The 19306-nt window shown below is 34.8% G+C and overlaps 1 protein-coding gene across 1 annotated transcript in view; it reads right to left on the bottom strand.

The window, feature by feature from the left end:
- Positions 1–6116: 6116 nt before the first annotated feature.
- LOC110374384 (hemicentin-2) overlaps positions 6117–19306 on the bottom strand; it is a 39167-nt gene continuing 25977 nt past the window's right edge. The window contains exons 4-7 of the mRNA XM_021332061.3: positions 15759–15969; positions 14609–14708; positions 11196–11353; positions 6117–8527 (exon numbers count right to left, since the gene is read on the bottom strand). Coding sequence (XP_021187736.3) covers positions 8247–8527; positions 11196–11353; positions 14609–14708; positions 15759–15969 — 750 coding nt within the window. The 3' untranslated portion in view covers positions 6117–8246. The remainder of the gene's footprint in view (positions 8528–11195; positions 11354–14608; positions 14709–15758; positions 15970–19306) is intronic.

The following is a 19306-nucleotide window of genomic DNA, read 5'->3' as shown; positions in this document are numbered from 1 at the left end:
CAAGGCAAGAATTTTACGCCGATAGCCACATAAATTTACCATTTTAGTCACTGAAATATGTACCAATTTCTAGTTTTAGTTATGTTACTTTTATTTACAGCCTAGGCGCTCGAGTTCTACTATACGAAGCTATTTATTGCATTTCTTTGAGTCGAGTTTGTGAATTTATTTTTTCTTTGGTTTAGTTTCGGTGCTTACCTCGGTTTAAAAGATTTTGGGTTCTTAAGTATTCTCGGTGTTGGATATTCTCACTTCCAAGAAAGTGGAGCCCATTTCGTGTTATAAGCTTTGCTTATACCGAGCAGACATACCAAATGTATACTTAGAATATTTAATCGTCTGCGTTTAAAGAGTTACTTTAAACATAAAAATCATACATATTTACAACCAGGAGCCAGGTAAGTGAATTGTGTTATGTATATTTTACTTGCAAACTTGTTCGTACTGGCCAAATTTGCGTGATTGATACCAAGCTGGCGCGCCCGAATATCTTATTATCCCCAGGGAAGTTTGCAACTTACCCGGATAAAAAATTACCTGTGCCTAGACGGGCAAACGAAAATTATATGCGCGAGGGCTTATAAAATAAACATATGTGTACACAAACGAAATTTTCCTTTAAGAAAGTGCCTATTCTTTTCTTTTAGTTTTGTATGCGACGCTCGTGATTTCTTTATACCATTTTAGAATTGGATAGTACCTATAAAATTAGTTTAATAGGCATTATATACATTTATCTATTGTCATAGCAACGATATCAAAAATATTCCCCATGAGTACAAAAAAAAAAAACTGCTAAATATATTATTCGGACCGATAGGTATGGCTATGTCTATGTCTTTTTGGATCAACTGCCCATGTAACTTAATATTAATTAAGTAAAAACTAACTAAGAAGCTTTTATAATCGATAGGAATATTAAATCTAGTTCTTATAACATCCCTAGATCTTTCTAGAACTTCTAAATAGTACCACATTAGTATTAGTTACGAGAAGTTATTTTCATAACCTAATTAAGGAGACCAACTTCCCTATTACGATTGGATATTAATACATACTACAAATAAACTTCCACGAATCCTATTTTCAGCGTTGGTTTATAACTAATTAAGTACTAGTTTGCAGACCATTGTGTTCAAGCTATATTTGAACCTTTTATCTTTTGAAGTTTATTCAAGTAAAATTGTAGTAGTGAGTACCACGTAAGTACCAATGTTACTATCCATTATACGTTAGATGCAGAGGGCGTGTTTCAAAAAGATGGCGACATGTAATTCGCTCTCAGGCCGGGATGGGTATCGTCTCTATTGAATATCTACAAGTTTTAATAGCGTTGTCTACGGCTCATGTGGTTAGAGATTTTATACCCATTCAGAGGGAGACAACAGAATAAAAATACAAGCAAAAGCCTCATCTCACATAATAGTGGAGTATGTTTTTTTCATATACAGCTTTATAATTTTTGTCTGCAACATCATTCTTAAATTAGGGCGATGATTACGGCGTCATATTATTTTCTAGCAGATATTTGTTCTACGAAACTAAGCACATACATACGATATAAAAATGTACTGCCACAGTAGTGTTTACCCGTTGACCGGAGTCAGGAAGTCATCGGTCACCGACCAGACCGGCCACGTCGGTCACTGTCTGGCCGGTGATGAAACACTCCGCCCTCTATCTAAATCACTGCGTTTAACCTAAATAACGGTCACACTAGTGTATAAAGCTGTTAGTGAACTAAACATGCCTTGGTTTTCAAGACTTCCAATTAAAAGGTATGTGAAATAAAGTCTTAATGTAAGTGAAATGAAGTCAAAGTTTCAAGAATATTTAATTTTAATGTGCGTATTAACTGTTCACCAAAAAGAACACCGCAAAATACTCCGACGAAAGAACATTATTAAAGTAGGTAATATAGGTAACATATTATTATATATTCCTACTCTTTTGCTCCAAAATAATTTGTTCTAAGGATCAGGTGGGTGAGGGCGGGAGGTAGGAGGCTTAATATCAAACAATATGAGACATATCCGTTATTAATTAAATACGTAATGTCTACGCCTGCTCGTTTCCAAGGAGATCACAAACCCTTGAATTACGCTGGAGAACGTTACGAAGAAAAATTCAATGTTACTTTGTTACTTGTGAAAATAATACGAAAGTTGTAAATTAATAAAGTTTTATCACAGTTAACGTAGATAAGATGCCCAATTCAAGGAAAGTGTCTGCGGTGAATAACAAATTAAATGGAACTATTTTTGATATAAATACAAAAAACGCGCCGGGTATAAAGAGTAGTCATGTGAAAAATATAGCATCATACGGTCAAAATATAGCATAACCCTTTTCCTGGTATTGTTACAGGGTAAAGGGAACGGTGTTTGTTCCAACCTTACAATATATGGGATGTATGCGCGGAGATGTCCCTTTGCATCTCTGAGTAACACCACTCACATCCCATAAAAATAGACTGACATAATAAAAAACGAAAGCCAATTTATCTCTGCTGAAGTCAAGGCTTGTTATCTATGTATAAACAAGTGAATAGGCGAGTTTATTTGTTTGTAGATATTATGTACCGTCTCGGAACAATTGAATTAAACGGTTCCAGTTAATATTTCAATACAACTAAGATAACAAGCATCCAACTCGTATTGTTGATTTTGAGAACTTTACGTTTTCACTTGTTTTGTTAACTACTAACATCCTGAAGTAATTACACGTACAAAAGATTTATTATTGTTGATATGAAAGTGAGTGTTGTTAAAATGATATATGGCATTTGTTTTCATTATGTAGTCGCAATAAATTGTATGATAAAGCGGTGTTGCATTAATACAATCAGTTGGCTTGTTGTTCGTGCTCAATCATTTTTGTTTGTATTTATAAAAGGTTTGGACTTTTTAATGGATGTGTTATGATAATTATATTTGCAGTCGCAACCGCATTAAATTATAAAGTATACGTGGTAATGTCAGAGTTTGCAGTTATTGATTATTCTGAGTATTCCCTTGCGGCGCTTCAAGACGGACGGTAATAGAGTGTTTGTAACACAAGACATTTAATAATTGAGCGGCTCGTCGTCTGTGCTCGTCTGGCGATGCTGGTGACCTTGACCGAGTGTTCCTGCATTAAGGACGATGGGATTATGTATATTAAATAGAATTTCCAATGACGCCACGATATCCCGCGAATGTGATTTGGTTGGCAATCTTGTGAAAGTGAATTTTATACGGATAGAAGGGATTTTTGGCGACGTTTTTTCCTAGAAATTACGAGCTGTATTGTAGAATCATGTAACTTTCAGCAGGATATTTTTAATCCACAACAGATATTTTTAAGTAAAGCATTGTTACCGAAAATAAATCGTAAATGTAAGTGAGTTACGCAAATACATCAGTCCGTTTCTTCACAATCACATAATAAACATTCAGTACGTTTCTAGTAAATAGTCTCTTTATTCAACTCCATCTAAAGGTCCACCTTCTGCTTATTTTGTGAAAGGCAAAAAAGGTTTTAAAAAGATAAATTCGGAAGTCTCTTTGGAAAAGAAAATAAAACAACCCTTTCAATAAAGCGTGGGTCCCACACGCATGATTGAATGAACACGTAATACCGTCGTGTACACTCGTATCAAACCGAAATATATTATATAATGGCTATTTTGTACTCCAAGCCTATATTAATTAAATGATCGAGTAGGGATAGAATTTTGATCAAGAACCTTTCAGGGAAGCTTTCGTAGACGTGATTGAGTCAGGTAATAACTCCAAAATAGGTCACGATTTTATTCTTGATTACAAAATTCGGTTATTACGGTCTTGAATACGAAGTAGGTGTTCTACGTGAAATGGAATTCAACCAAATATCACATACGTCACTGTTTAGTTGTAATCCAATTATTTCGGGCTCGGCGGTCGGAGTGCGCCGGAATATCGATATTTCCCACGAAGCAATCGCCGTCTATCCGCCGTAATGTCAATTACACAAAGAGATTTGATATCTTACACGTCACATTGTGAGCTTCGTACGGAAGTATAAATAGATGTATAAAGTTCATAACTGCAGCTCATATACTCACATTCACACCGTTTCTCGTAGCAGGTAATGAAAACGTGTGAATTATTATTATGTATATTGTAATAAAAGCGCAAGCGAGGTTAATGAGTCTCGCGCATAATTAATACGGAATTTATGTGCATCAACTTCTTTATGTGCCACCATTAGTTTACAAGTGTTTGCAGTTTTAATGGTGTTGAAACCATAAAATTCTTCTTTTGTTAAAAGACGTAAGAAGGGAAGCAGAAAAAGGGGAGTAAGAAGAGATATTTTTAGGCGGTAGGACTGTGAAGATTTTTCTTCCAGATTACAGTTGTCCATTCAAAGATTTTTAGCGATAAGACCGACTATCGTACTATTGCAATAAAGAATATTGTATTCTATTCTACATCGTCTTCCATTTATCTAATAGGATAAACAATTTGAGAAATGTTCGTATAACTTTTCCCCTGAGAACAATTTCATGGTTACGTAAAGAGTTGTGGCGGAGGTGCTAGTGTTAAGCCATTGGGTTAACGATGGGGTTAACATTGGTGCGATCGGGGTACATGGGACATGGTAAAGATTAAAAGAAAATATAGATTTATTATATAGATAACTCATTGGAACGGTATACCATCTAAAATTATATTTCCAGACTAATAAAAATATCAAAGAATTAAAAATGGATAAATCTTTCGACAGACAATTTCCTTAAAGATAGATAAAAAATATTGAAAGAATCTTCTTTATTAAAAACACGTTAATTAGACCTTATTCTGAGAATCAAAGTAAAGACTGTAAAAAGGTTTCTTATTTTAATGTCTATTTTTTTTGTTGTTGTTAACCTTATGATTTCAGTTAATAAATAATATTATAAGTAGTTCGGTGTTTGTTGCTTTTTATATTTCGCTTCCGTTTATAAAGCAGTAGGTAGGTAATTATGAGCTGAAATATTATTATACTTATTATACCTACGGAGACCTAAGAACTATGGATAATAATCTGTTTATGTAGTTTTCAATTATTTAGAGTACAACTTATTTTTTTCTCTTTTCATTAAAATAGTTTCTATTCTTAGGTACGGTCTTGGTCACATCTCTATGACCAAAATATATTTGACTTTTCGATTTCCCAACCCTTCTCGTTGACTTGATAAATTGTCTCTATCTTGGTTTAATGAACCCAATAGTTTATTACCGATCGTCTCTCTAGAAAGTGCAATCGATTGGAAAATCAAGTGCCTTTTCTGTAACTAACTGTTATTCATAAAGTTACCTGTTTTAATGATGATAGTTTTACCTTTTAGTTTGTAGCTACTACAAATGAGAAGATATTGCAATACCTGTACCCCAATACTTTCTTAAGTACAATTTGTAAATTTCGAAGTCTGAAAAGAATAGCCGTTTATACTGCCCTTAACGTACCATCGATTTTATCACCAACCCATACATTTTTATTAACAGTAAATGTACTCAAGGTACTTGGAAATAAAAGCATACAATGAATGAATGCTATAAAACCGAAAGACCATTAATTCACATTTATATTCCTCGAAGATGTGAGTAAATAATTCTATCGTAAAATATCGTGTTCTGTGCTCAGATATCGAATCTAAAGTCGGAAATATTCTCGATAATATGACGGTGGGAACCCTTGCACATACATCAAGTGGACTAAGACCCGAGTGGTAACCCATACGCGTATCTGCGCGCGATAGGACCCAAATACCCCGCTCCCACTGTTTCCTTTCATTTAGATACGCTCGGTTTCGGTCCTTTATCCCCTTTCCTCAATTTTGTCTTCATCTTTCTGCCCTACTTCCACGGCCGCATTACTTAATACAATGAAATTTTTTGTCCTTAACTCGCTTGAATGAATTCTTTTTACAGATTTTTTTGTTGGTGATCTCAACTGAGTTTATTTCTAGACACTTCATCAGAATTAATTTACGAATTAACATAAACCTATAAAAAGAGCTTGTCAGAAGTGTTCGATTGTAGTAATAAACCAGTAATTACCTACTTAGTTAATAGGGTTGAAAAAATTGACGTCAATTATAATGATACGCATAATATTCCTCATCGGTTTTATTTCTATGTTCTGTATTCTTATAAATCGTTAGGTAACATATTTAAATACTTCTACAATTTGATAGTTTATTACACAACCCTTTTGTTATCTACTTGTTAAAGATGGCGACGTTGGAAACCGTTGCCAAAGTAATCTGAATACATAAAATGCATTTTTGGCTGTCAAGACATTACAAACATAACATTTAGTCAATTTATTTACATCGTCAAGTATTTACAATTGATCAGCTATTATGTACAACATACGATCTAAACCTTATTTAAACATGATTCTTTTATTAAATCTTTAAATACAAAGGTACAATAGCCAATGTCTATAAATCATCTAGATAAAATTAACATTTTATACAATTTAAACTTGCCTTTGACAAGCATTTTACTTTAGTTTTAAACAGTTGTAATTATCTACAAAGTAACAGAGATTTTATTGACAAAGTAGCAAAACGACCCCGAGTACACCCTTCCTTACTGGGAAGTCATAATATTGTGTTCGTACTGTCAACATAAGTAAGGGAAAACGCGCACAGAATAAAAACAAAACTGACTGAGAGCAATGTTTAGTAGCAATCTGCCAGATTCGCTACATGAAATGAACTCGAAACGAATGATACCTTAGGTACCTAATTTGTTTCTTGCTGTCACTCCAAACAACTTTCGGGACGATGCCTTTTATTTTGCTCAGTAAAGCAACCCTAATTTTAAACTTTGATTGCGTAATTCTATTCCCGAGTAAGACTGTGAAATGTGAAAAAGTCAGGCGAATTTAAAAAGTATGCGCCGTTTGTTGTTTAAATGTCTAGAGTATTTCAGTCGGGATCTCGGTAAGTACCTGTCTATTTTGTGGGATAGTGAGTACACTTAAGCGGCAATAAGCTTGGTAAGTAAGTAAGGATCCAGAGATTTGAATAGCATATGTCTAAGCTGCTTGATGTTAAGAAACGTCGAAAAGCTCATTGCAAAGCCAAGATTAACGACTTCCATAAATTCTGGGAACTTTCGTGGAAAGAGAGGTAAAATGGCGTCTTGGTGGCTGAGAAATCAAGTCAATTTAGTTGCATCGTTGGAGATGAAATTGTTGGAAAATTGAGCCATTCCTTGGGATAACGTCTAGCCTGTAGGCACTAAAGCAAGTTTTATTCCGAGCAACTTTTTGTTTTATTTCGGTTGCAACTTATGCGTTGTCTTTTTGTATTGTACTCGTACAAAACGACTTGACTCAACTCAAAGCGGTCGCTAAAGAAAGAAAACATAAAATAGTTTTAGTGGTATTTACACGATCATGATAGGAATTTAGTCACAATTATTTCATAAGACGTTTGCGATAGGTATAGCAAAATGAAATATAAGAAAGTATTATAGCCTTGTTAAGTAACGAAACATAATGAAAAGGAATGAATTGAGAAAAACTTTTGTCCTAATGAATTTAAACCGTGTCCAAAAAGTTCTCAATTTCATATTTCTGTTGAGTTCTTTTCACGAAGTCTGTAATTTCCTAAGGAAAAGTTCAATTAATTTAGATACTGGCAATAGCAGGTTGTAACGCGTATAGTTCAGGCGCTGTTAGTTCAAGCTGATCGAACGCAAATAACGTGGCAAAGAGAGCAACCAGCGGCTTAGATATACGTTACGCATAGATAAGCTTGCCGCTACGATTGAATCTCGCTATATTCCAGTATTGGACTAACGAAATCGATTTGCTTGTAATCTCGGCACCGGATTAAGACGACGAACGTAGTTAGCTGTGAGAACAAAGGAGATCCAGCTTTGGATAAATCATCACAAGGATTATCTCATGCGTTTCACATTAATCTCTTCGGTCGTTATTTATCGCAATTACTAAAACCCTCTGGTCTTTTACAGATAAAATAGAAATTCAGAGATTTACAAACAATAATAGATATCATTTTAAAAATTGACCATACGCTATTGATTTATCGCCTTAAAATTACCTCACAGGAAACATTAGTGTCTATATTTTTATCGTTGTATTTTAAATACGTTCAATTCAGATACCGTAATGAGAAGGTCCAACACAAATTCGCATTTTCACTCAATCATATAAAATACTTCCATAGTTTAAAACGTGTGGGAAGTTGTGTTTGCACTAGTAGGTCATCTTGAAGACGTGGGTTCGATGTGGGGTCTTGTAGACTTGGCGAGGAGCTTGAGGAGCGCGTTGGCGAAGACGAAGGTGATGAGTAGTGTTGGGATGGTGACGTAGTGCGCGGCGACGGGGAGAGCGGCGAGCAGGGCCGGCCGGGGCTGGCGCAGGGTCGTCAGCGCAGTGAGAGTAACCAGGATGGCCCGGTTGAGGCAAGGCGGCGAGGAGCCCGAGCTCTGCATGGCCGCCGGCCGCTCGCCGCTCAGCACGTGGACTATCACCGACGCCGACTCTGTATAACAAAGTTGTGTCATTAATCACGCTATCTAATGTCACGTCCCGTTATCGATTAATCTCGGGTACCCCTGATTGCTCACAAATGATACAAGGGGTATCTTAAAGGTTCTCCGAAATTGCGGTTAAAACGTGAACCGTGGCCGCATTAATTTGGAACCTTAACGAAACTATAATAGTTAATATTATTTAGTCATCATTCTTCTGAATATTATTATGCGAATACATTGGTAACAAATTAAATCGTATAAATATAAAAATAATTGAAGAAACAACAATTTCGACCCCTTTGTATAGCTCATTAAAACATAGTTTCAGCGAAGTATATAATTTTCCGTGACGTCCTCATTAAACGTGTTTATGTAGGTCATACTGAATAAAGAAGTAACAATAAATTGTTTATTGAATCGAGCCTATACCTTCGAAAAATCAATTACCTACTACATTATTACACTGAAATATATTACTAGAAGTAATATTTCCAAGAGCTACTTTTGGAAACAAAACTGGATAATAGTTGGTACACATTTTACTGTAACTATGTTTTTAACTTACGATGATATCGAAGAAAGTATTCAAGCCGCTCTTGTAACCTAGAACGTACATATACATATTTCCAAATGTCCTCGCATACACACAACTAGCCTACATTTAAAGTAATTTTATTATATTACAGTTTAACGCTACTAATGCATTAACCTAGAAATATGAACACTTTAATATGTTAATTGTATACTGCACTGTAATCACATATAAATACTGCAATTTCCCACAAAGCATTTAAATTGTTAGCGAAATATTTTTAGACATTCAAAGAACATCAAACATTGAGTTCTTTCAGTGCCATTAAACGGCGTCAATTAAAAAGTTGGCAGCATTTAGTAGTCGTGTGGGTAATTGTGGCACATAGCAATAATGTTGAGGTACTTTGTAAGAATCCAGACTGGAATAATTACAAGGCAGTTTGCAGCAAATCCTTGTAATGAATAATTTTAATATGAAGGTACTGAATACGGCAATCTGTGAGTTGGTATTGTTCCGCGTTCCGCTCACGGCTTTCATTTCAGAGGAAATGAGGGATTCAATGTATATTGTGTGCTAGATATAGATTGAGGCGGAGACAGTGCTTTTTATATCGGTTAATCGAAATCCGGGATTAATTTGTAATAATGTTGGATATTTCCAATACGAGTAAGCATTTTATCAATACTAAACAAATATTATGTTTGTGACTAAACACATTACTGATACCGTGGGGACTAACTATAAATTTTATTGGTTCTAATTCTTCTTCTGAAAGAAATAGAATGAATGCGTGCATCTCTTCTTATGCTCGATGCTCTGTTATGGGCTTGCAATTAATTTGAAGATAATTTCTTGTTAAACATTCAGGCATTTTTTCGTTTTAATTTGTTAAATGCGTAGAAATATGATTGCTCAATAATATAATCATCATCGAATGATTTGTGGTATTGAATTCAACCAACTATAACTTTTGTGAATTTAATTAGAGAACTACATACATATGCCACAAAAGCCTCTAACAATTAATTGGTTTAAATGTTTAGCAGAACTAAACAAGTCAATCGGGTAAAAATTAATTACATTTTAGGATTTTATCATTTAAATATAGTTTAAATAAACTAAATAATGAACACGCCATAATAAACAGTTGATCCTTTCGATAATGAGGGGAAAATCGATAGTCGTAACAATGAAATATTGACCCGTTCCCCGACTTTAATCGGTTATAAAATTTATGCGTGCGCCCCATTTCTCAGTTCAAACATTACCGTGTTTGTGCCCCTTGTAATTTTAGAAGTGATTATATTTACTCATAGTTAGCCATATGCCGTAATTTGGGGTTTTCATAAACCTAGTTAATACCATGTTATCTAATAAAAGTAATGTTAGGGATAATAACGTTATTGTCGCTCAGGCCTCCAAGTGAAATGTCTCGGTTTTTTTGTGGCTTAACAGATTATATGAGACCATTTGTCTGCGCTTACTTTATTAAAATATGGTGTACTTTAAGAGAAAATAAAATTAAAGTAATGCTTCAGTCTTCGAGAAAAATCTGTTATTTTTCTGTACTTGATTAAAATTGACGTTCTACATAAGTTGTAAATATCCATCTGACGGGTTCAAAACTGATATTTTATCAATTTAGCAACCGGTATTGTAATAAGAGGCTTATCGCGTAGGAGTAAATGCCACGCTTTACGTAATTTGTATTTGCTACGCTTCTCGTAGACATTTACTACGCTTTACGTAGGCATTTGCTACGCTTTTACGCTCGTAGCAGATGCCTACGATAATAACCCAATGTCAATCATGATGTCTTGTTTGCTATAAACTTTCTAGTTTGTCTCAACCGAAACTTTTACAAGAATAGAAACCCTGTAATTTTGAGGGCACATTTGTGTGTTCCCATATTTTTATTACGTCACTAGCTGATCCCGCGAACTTCGTATCGTTCAAACCTTTCCTGGACCTCTACAAACATTTTGAAACCGAGATCAGCTCAATCGGCCCAGCCGTTCTCGAGTTTTAATCAGACGAACAACAATTCATTTTTATTTATATAGATTTTTAGGTGTCCTGGAGATCTAAACATAAATAAAAAAATTAACTGAAGTATATTTATAAAGTATGGTTTTTCTTACCAGAACTGCTCGGTGCACAAGTATAGTTCCCCGAGTCGTGTGGCGCAGCGCGTGCGATCAGCAGACGACTGGTTCTCGTCCGTTGTTCTGTCTCCACGCTGATCCCTCCGCGTTGAGCATAATTCACTACTTGCTCGCCTCGATACCAGTAGATGAAACTAGAGGAAATAAATGGCATTTATTATTTGTAGGATAGAGAATATTAATAATTCATAATTTACTTATTTGCATGAAAAAAACGAACGAAACATAGAGGAACTCAATTAAAAATCGTTTATCCAAAGTAGGCTGAAAAACCGCACCTTTCGAAAATCACAAGTACATGAGACAGCCCCAAAACAGTCCACCCTTATGATCAACGCCTTAACTTGAGTTAAGCGACTGTTACTTAACCACGAGCTCAAAAGAAAAGAAAGACTACAAAAACCACAATGTTTTTCTTTTCTCTGGATATGAGTTAAAACGCGGCATACAACAAGGAGATCACAGAATATTAAAGACCAATGTTAAATGGAGCATGAAAAGAATTTGTAAATTCAACGGTTTATTATTTCGTTTCGAACTGCAAGTGAGAAAGACAATTTGAATAGTGAGCTAACCGCCTTTTGTAGTTGGTTTACTTTGCTGCAAATGTTCTGTAGATGCATAAATTGCAGATTTGAGGCGACAATTTCGTATATGCGTTTATACATTTTCAAATTTTCTTTTCGCTTTAGTTCATATTATCATTTGTTTTACGATAAAACAAAGTTTTTGACGATATTATGTTTCTATTCTTAATACATTTTGAAAAAAACTTTTAGTTTTTCATCAGAACGCCATTCATGTAACAAATTAATTAATTAACACTGACAGTTGAACAATAACGATCAAATAAAAACAAATCAAAGTCACAGATCGCAAAAAAGCGCTCAGAAGAAAGATTTCAACAAGAAATAAACAAAATAAAGTTCACTGTTTTCATTTCATTTCATATAAAAGATTTTCAATCACATTAAAATCGAAATGTTTTTCAAAGCATTGAAGTTGAATTTGATTCTGTATCACAAAATCTCATCTGACGTAGTATAAGTGGTGACCACATTGTAAGGTTTAGTCGTGCGTCTGTGACGTCACAGAATGAGAATAACGTTTCTATTCACGACACGATCTCATATCAAGGGAGCATTTGAGGTCTCCATATAAAATGTATTTTAATATTTATTGCTTTACGCCTCTTTGGTATGAATCGAATTTAAATCAGCACTTTGGTTTTATTTTATTTTTAAAATGTAAGTTTCTAAATTCTTACATAAAAAAATAGGTTTTTAAAAATGAATATTTCTATCAGATTTTTTCATTATTATTTGCGAAAATCAAACGGGCACTGGCACTAATTAATTCGTTTAAAAACATATCAAGTCTTCATAATTAGGGACGCATCCGTCATGTTCAAAGCAGGCAAATACAACTATAATTGTCTAATAATTCAAAGTCAAACACGAAAGTCAAAGTTTCGTGTTGATTGTGTATACAAACCCTACACCTTTGGCGAACTAATTACATGTTATTTGACGTCACACGGCTATTCATTACATTGAAGGATGTGTTTCATAGTTTAAGTCGGTAATTTCAGTTTAATAAGCAGTTTACTTGGGTCACATTGTTCCAGCTACTAAGAAATACATTTGACGCGTATTGGTCGTGTTCCCCTTTCGAATGTCACACGGTCAATAAACTAACTGTAAAAACCATTTGGGTAAACGTATGCGGGAGGAAGAGAAAGCTATAGCTGCAATTTAGTCCAGGAATGTTAAAAAAAGCTGACCTACCGTAATCAGTCAATCTGTTATTGAGCGCGCGATGTCGGAATATAAAAACGTATTCGTCCCAATCTGGGTTCGGGTCTGACGTTTAAAATATTCTGATTATGTATAAAGAGACTCATAAAGGAGATATGTTCGCCCCAAAAATAATTATTTATTTATTCCTTTCCTATTATAACCGCATGAATGCTGCAGGTACTCAACAATGACGAGACATATGACACTCGCGAAACAATAGACGCATTGCACAACCCCTATTTGTGAACATCGGACCGCAGTCACTTTAAGAGAAAGAATAAAAATACTGGCTTGGATTCAAACTAACTTAATAAAAAATCAATACTTAAAAGATATAAAAACAGAGTTAAAAGATCAGATAAAGTCCATAAATAGTTGGAAACATTTGAATAAAAAACGACATCTGTCCACGTGGAGCGTATCACCGTATCAATATTCAAATTGGAGATCCCTCGATAGATCTCAGACATAGGCCTCCATTAAACGTTGATAGCTAAAGAATACCTCACTTAGGGACCTCAGCCGACCCTTTTATCTGAAAATAAGCTTATCATGTTTATGGATGCGAACACTAAATATATAGGCACGGTGCGGTGTGAAAAGGTGCCTACAAGATAACACACTTCCATTATAAGATCGTAAGGTGGAAGGCGGGGTCGCCTATTCACACCGCAACGATTTGTGTGCCGGGTATTTATTCCGAGTTACACAACCGCAAACATCAATAACGTACATCCAATTTTTGTCGCCTGTATTATTTTTCAGCCGTATTTGTTTTTCCAACATACGTAATTCATTTACGTACGAACCATTTTTAAAAACGGATCGAATTTTGTTCTTGTTTATGTGAAAGATATGGCTTTTATTACCGCTCGGTTCAAAAATGTTTTGTTTCACGAATTTCATTTAAGTTAGCAGGCTACATAAAAAATCTGTGTGTCATCAGAGTGAGCTAGTGAGTAAGTTGCAAGCTCTAAAATATGACGTCGGCGAGCTGGCCAAAAATGTGATACTTTTGTAGAAGGCGAGTGCGGGCAATATGATCTAACTGAACAAGATGGTCTCATTACACATTTGTCACGTACGCTGACACAAAAGTCCCACTCGAGAGTTATTTCTCACTTCCTCGTTTTTTATGTTGGCAACCCACATTTTCATGGGTGCTCTTTCTGCCCGTTCCAAGTAAGAATATAGCACCTTTTCCATTTCCTTTATAAGCCTTACAAAAAGTTTCCGCTTTTAAAGTGAAAATGATTTTACTTTCGTACTTTTATCAAGAATTTATTGTACTAAAGATCGTTTTGTTTTACAATGGAATAAATATGCGTTATAACTCATATACAATCAAGCGTGTTTGTGTTAAATATTCATTTGAAATTAAAAACAATGAGTTCAAAAAATGAAACTTAATTAAAAAACAACATGTAGATTGAGCTTTTGAAAGCGAGAAATATAAAGTTTCATCTTTCAACAAATAAAAGTAGCGAACAAAATAAAGGGCGCACATAAAATAAACAAAGAATTTTCTAGCAATTTATCTACATTTTTAATGTGTAGTGCTGGGTAGTCTAGATTTTTCACATTAGTTACCTCGGCGGGTCTGGGGCGTATTTCGCCACGCAAGTAAGATTGATGTCCGATCCCGCTCTGACGAACAGCTCTGGTCCCGACAGTATCTCCGCCTTTGAAACTGTTGACAACAAAACGGTTTAAATAACACAAGCTCTTTGATGACGATAATACACAGGAAGTATTGATGATGACAATTTACCTATAAAAGATATTGAAATAATAATATTTACAATTTCACAAAGTTTTTACGGAATATTTTCAGTAACTTGACATTTGACTCATTATAAAATTGTTATAATAGCAAGACAATTAAAAAATCATCCATCATCAGGGTAAATTCAAGTTTCATGTAAATATTACTAAAATAATAATTGCAGTAACATGGTTATAATAAATAAGGCTTGTTAAATATTAATTACATTGAAGTTTACATAGTCTGAACGTTGTGTTTACAGTTTTCAATGGAACTGTTCATTTGTGGCTTTTGCCAATTACAGTTTGCAAGTCCAGTTGCATAATAAAAGCGGATGCGCCTTTTTGTTAAAACTTCGCGGTTTTTTATTGTTAAAACTTTGTCTCTTTACAACGTTCAGTTTGTAATTAAATTAATTTAAATTAATGGCAGAAAATGTTTGTATTTGTTGCGTAAGATTTGCTTTCTTGGCTCGTTTAAACGTTTGCAAGTTTTACAAACATTGTTCGGACATCCGAGTCTTGGCATCGCCGCTGAATCGATTAACTGGCCCTGGCGTCAGTTCCTTTCTAAATAGAGCACGCTTTAATACAATGGTCAAAGTAAACAATTATACATGAATTGCTCAAAAATACTGACCACAATAAAAAAATATTGTTTAGTCACAATATAGGTTAAAAAAAATTAACGATACTACACTCGGCAAAATTGCATTGCTGCGCTCAGTAAAGGGATAATTCGTAATTATAGCACAAGGTATTCGATCACTTTTAGATAGAAGTTTAAGATAAATAGGTTTTTCTTTGTTGCTCTATTATTATATATTTGTGGCAGTACTTAGCAGGAATTCTGTTTTTTTTTTCTCATAAAATACATACATCGAATGTGTGATTTGTATTCATTACAATGAAAACATTTATTCAAATGTCGTTACATAAATGAATAGTTAAACATTTTAGGTGTAAAAAAACTTACCAACAACAGTAAGTCGAAACGACAGGCTGATCTTAGGTTCCGTAGACACTTGACACTCGTACGCGCCGGAGTCTCGCGGCTGCGCGGGAGCAACTCTGAGCGTCCACTCATCGGAACCGTCGGCGTGGAGCGCGGCAAATCGCGCGTCGCTGCTGTAAGTGTGCACTCCCACTGTGAGGATGTGGAGGTCACGTTTGCGGATCCAGGATACCTGGTGACAAAAATATGTATTTTTTTTTAATTGGAACTAGCTGGGGCACCCAACCAACAAAAAAGTTTGTATCATCGTAGGCCCAAGTTCCCGACATCATAAAGGTTACTTTTCTTAAAACAACTATTTTCACGTTAAATTTTTAAAGTAAACAGTTATTGGAAGGAAAAAGGATGTCCATGTTGTCGACGAACTTGGGCCTAAAACTACATAGCGTGAATACTAAAACGGCTCCTACAATTTTCGTCGGATGTCACGTTGTTTCCTAACTATTTATTGAATTAAAAGTTGAACAATAAATGCCATTCGACAAAACTCTACTTTGAAAACAAGACATTTTCAATACTAAACTATTCCAGCGTAAAATTAGAATCTTTGCAAGAATTTCTCAATTTAAATTATTGCCGAATTACCCGTCTGTAATTTAGTGCTTCTTATTGAAATGTCTGTGAATGTCTCTAACTTGACCTACATGTTTTCAACGTTGTAACAACGACGTATGTTTCTATGTAAAGATACAAAGACGACCACTGGCTTTTTGTTACTTGGACTAAAGCTCTAATACAAGTTAGGTTCCCATAATTAATTTTATTAATACGCTCACACTGATTGGAACATAAATTGATGTAAGTTTAATTAAAATACAAATTCTGTTTATATTTAGACGGGATTGTTCCTATCTATGTGTTTACTCGTTCGAGTGTTATGTAAACTATTATTACTCTGCTGCAGAATTAGGCCGTATGTTGATGATGTTGTGATGTTCTCTAAATATTTAATTTGCTATTTAGTAATTATTACCTACTTGAAAAAAGTATAGGTACCTATTTTTTCAGGGATATCGGATAGCACAAAAGTTTGTATGCATGGACGTTTGTTTCTCTTTCTCGGAAAATTTACAGATTGAATTTTGATGAAACTTGAATAATAATATAGGTATTTTTAAGAAAAATGCAGAAGCTACTTTTTATCCAGGTGCGGGAAGCAAATTCTCCAGGAAGCGTCTGAAACTGTTTGAGAAAGCTAGTTCGGCAGTAAGCGCTAAACAACAGTTGGATCACTGCGGTCCTCTCGAGTCTCATACGCATTGCGCCATAATATCTTCTTAATAAATCGACGGTATTATACTTGCTGCAATAAATAAACAAATTGACGCATGATTTCGCTTATCTTGATATCTTTACAATATGTTATGGTTCCGTAGAGAGTGCTCATGCGTTGAATCGGGTGATAATGAACAAAATTGATAGCTGCAGTGCATGAGAAATGAGGTCTAAAAGGCATGTCATAACAGGTGCTACCACTTGATAAAGTGAATTTCATAGAACAAAGCTAGGTAATTTTTTGTACTGTTGAAATTGCCATTTATCTTTTCTATATAAGCAAAGTATTTCGTATTCATAAATTCAAAATTTTGTGCGGCATTAATAGCAATAAAGCTGCTATTGTGTCTTGTGGCCGGCAAAGAGTTAATTTATCAAACTTATTTATACCCCAATTTACCAAAAACTTTATTCCCAAAGTGGTACCTACGTGACTTCGTTAATTTCGAGTTGTAAACTTTTAAGTTCTCAAATAAAATCCTTATTCCAATTTTATTTCAAGATAAAACTTACGTGAATTTGCTGGAAGTAAACTTTTACAGCAATAATTTTAGTAAACCGAGAATACTTAAGTCTCGATAAGCTCTTTCAAATTCGGGCTCTATAAAATTCGTACCCTAAGACCTGGATCACCATAAATTTCCGGCACGTAAGCGTAAATTTGATAAATTCGTTAAGAACAATTAGAAAGAAAATAAAATAAAAAGCCGCTTTAATTTATGATGCTCTCGTACTACAAAGTAATTGTAGCTGTTTCGACTCGTTCCAATTTTTATGTGGCCGCATCGAGAGTTTCATTCGAATTTGTATTCGAGACTATTCGCTGTGAGGTTTTAAAACTTTCTTCGTGGCACGGTTTAAAGCGTGGCGGAGACAGAACTAACTGGATATAACTGGAAACCCCCTAACCATTCTTTCTCGCGGCGCCAAAGTTTTTATGGGTCAAGCCTAGATCAAGTAGGATTGAACTCGTTGTCGAATAAAATGGAATGTTATTGTCGCTCCCCTCGCTCTGTTATGCAGATTGTAATTGATAGATTGATGGATTTAATTTGGACCGAGTTAAATCTAAAATGGGTTAGATTTTTACATAAAATTGAATTCTCGCTAAACGTAATCCACATTTAACGAAAACTCAATTTCACCTGTTTTACGAGAAATTGGAATACACATTTATTATATTGCAATTTTTCGTAAATAAGTGACGAAAAAATTAAATGAAATAGCTATGTACATGTTCAGCTATCATTTAAAGGGCTCGGATAATTTTTACAAAATTTTTCGTTTTATTCGGTAGATCAGAATATTTGTGTACAAAATTATCCAAGTTAATTTGAAAATCGAGCACAATCAATTCACCTTAAAGAACTACCGAGCTTCATTTACCTATAAATAGTTCACCTCTATTGTGTTGGTTTACAGTTGTTTGCGTTAGTGAGCGCGCTAATTACAAAATTGTGTTAACTGTCCAATGGGTAAGTGGGCTTTGCATGCGAGGGTTTAGACAAATTGATTGGGACTTTATTTGTGTTTCGAGAGCCTGGCATTTATCTACCAAACAATTTACGTAATTTTTAACGAGAGTGACATCGCACGTCGCTAACGTGTTAATAATACTAACACTGACTGATGTTTGCGTTTTATATAGCGTGCTGTTAGTTTTGCAGTGCTCAATAGCATCAAATCATTCCGCGTTTTATCGTACACTTTACCTCAATGGTATCACTAGATAAAAATTGTGAGTGAGTAAAGTGAAGTGAATCAGCGCAATCTGCGGCTCGAATGAGTCAGCCGTTCACTAGCAATTTGGGCACCATTCACGCGCCACTCACATCGGAAACCACATAGAAGATTGCCCACTCCTCTGAATAGTTTCCCACTAGAAAGCCAACCTTTAATGTCTTTCACTAATCTTTTACCCGAGCTCTGAAAAGAGGATTAAATATTGAATCTATTCGAGGTAAATTTCGGTCGTGAATTGTGACGGCTCAAACCGCGTTTGACCTAAATGCTGTTTTGTTGAGCTGGGATAGACTTTATATAGCGGACTGTGATGACTTTTTGTTTTAATACATTAAATTAATAAGTGTGTATTTGTGCCTTTCGTAAACTGGTGTTAGTAATTTGATTATTTTATGCGTGTAACTGGGACGAAGGCGGAGGCGTGAGACCCGATTATTCAGAGTGTAACTGTGGTAGATATTTTAGATTCTCAGTTAATATTACTCGGATTA

Source organism: Helicoverpa armigera, chromosome 17 (genome assembly GCF_030705265.1).
Source record: "Helicoverpa armigera isolate CAAS_96S chromosome 17, ASM3070526v1, whole genome shotgun sequence".
NCBI lineage: Eukaryota > Metazoa > Arthropoda > Insecta > Lepidoptera > Noctuidae > Helicoverpa > Helicoverpa armigera.
Note: the sequence above shows the minus strand (reverse complement) of the source record. Positions and strands in the feature narration are given on the sequence as shown.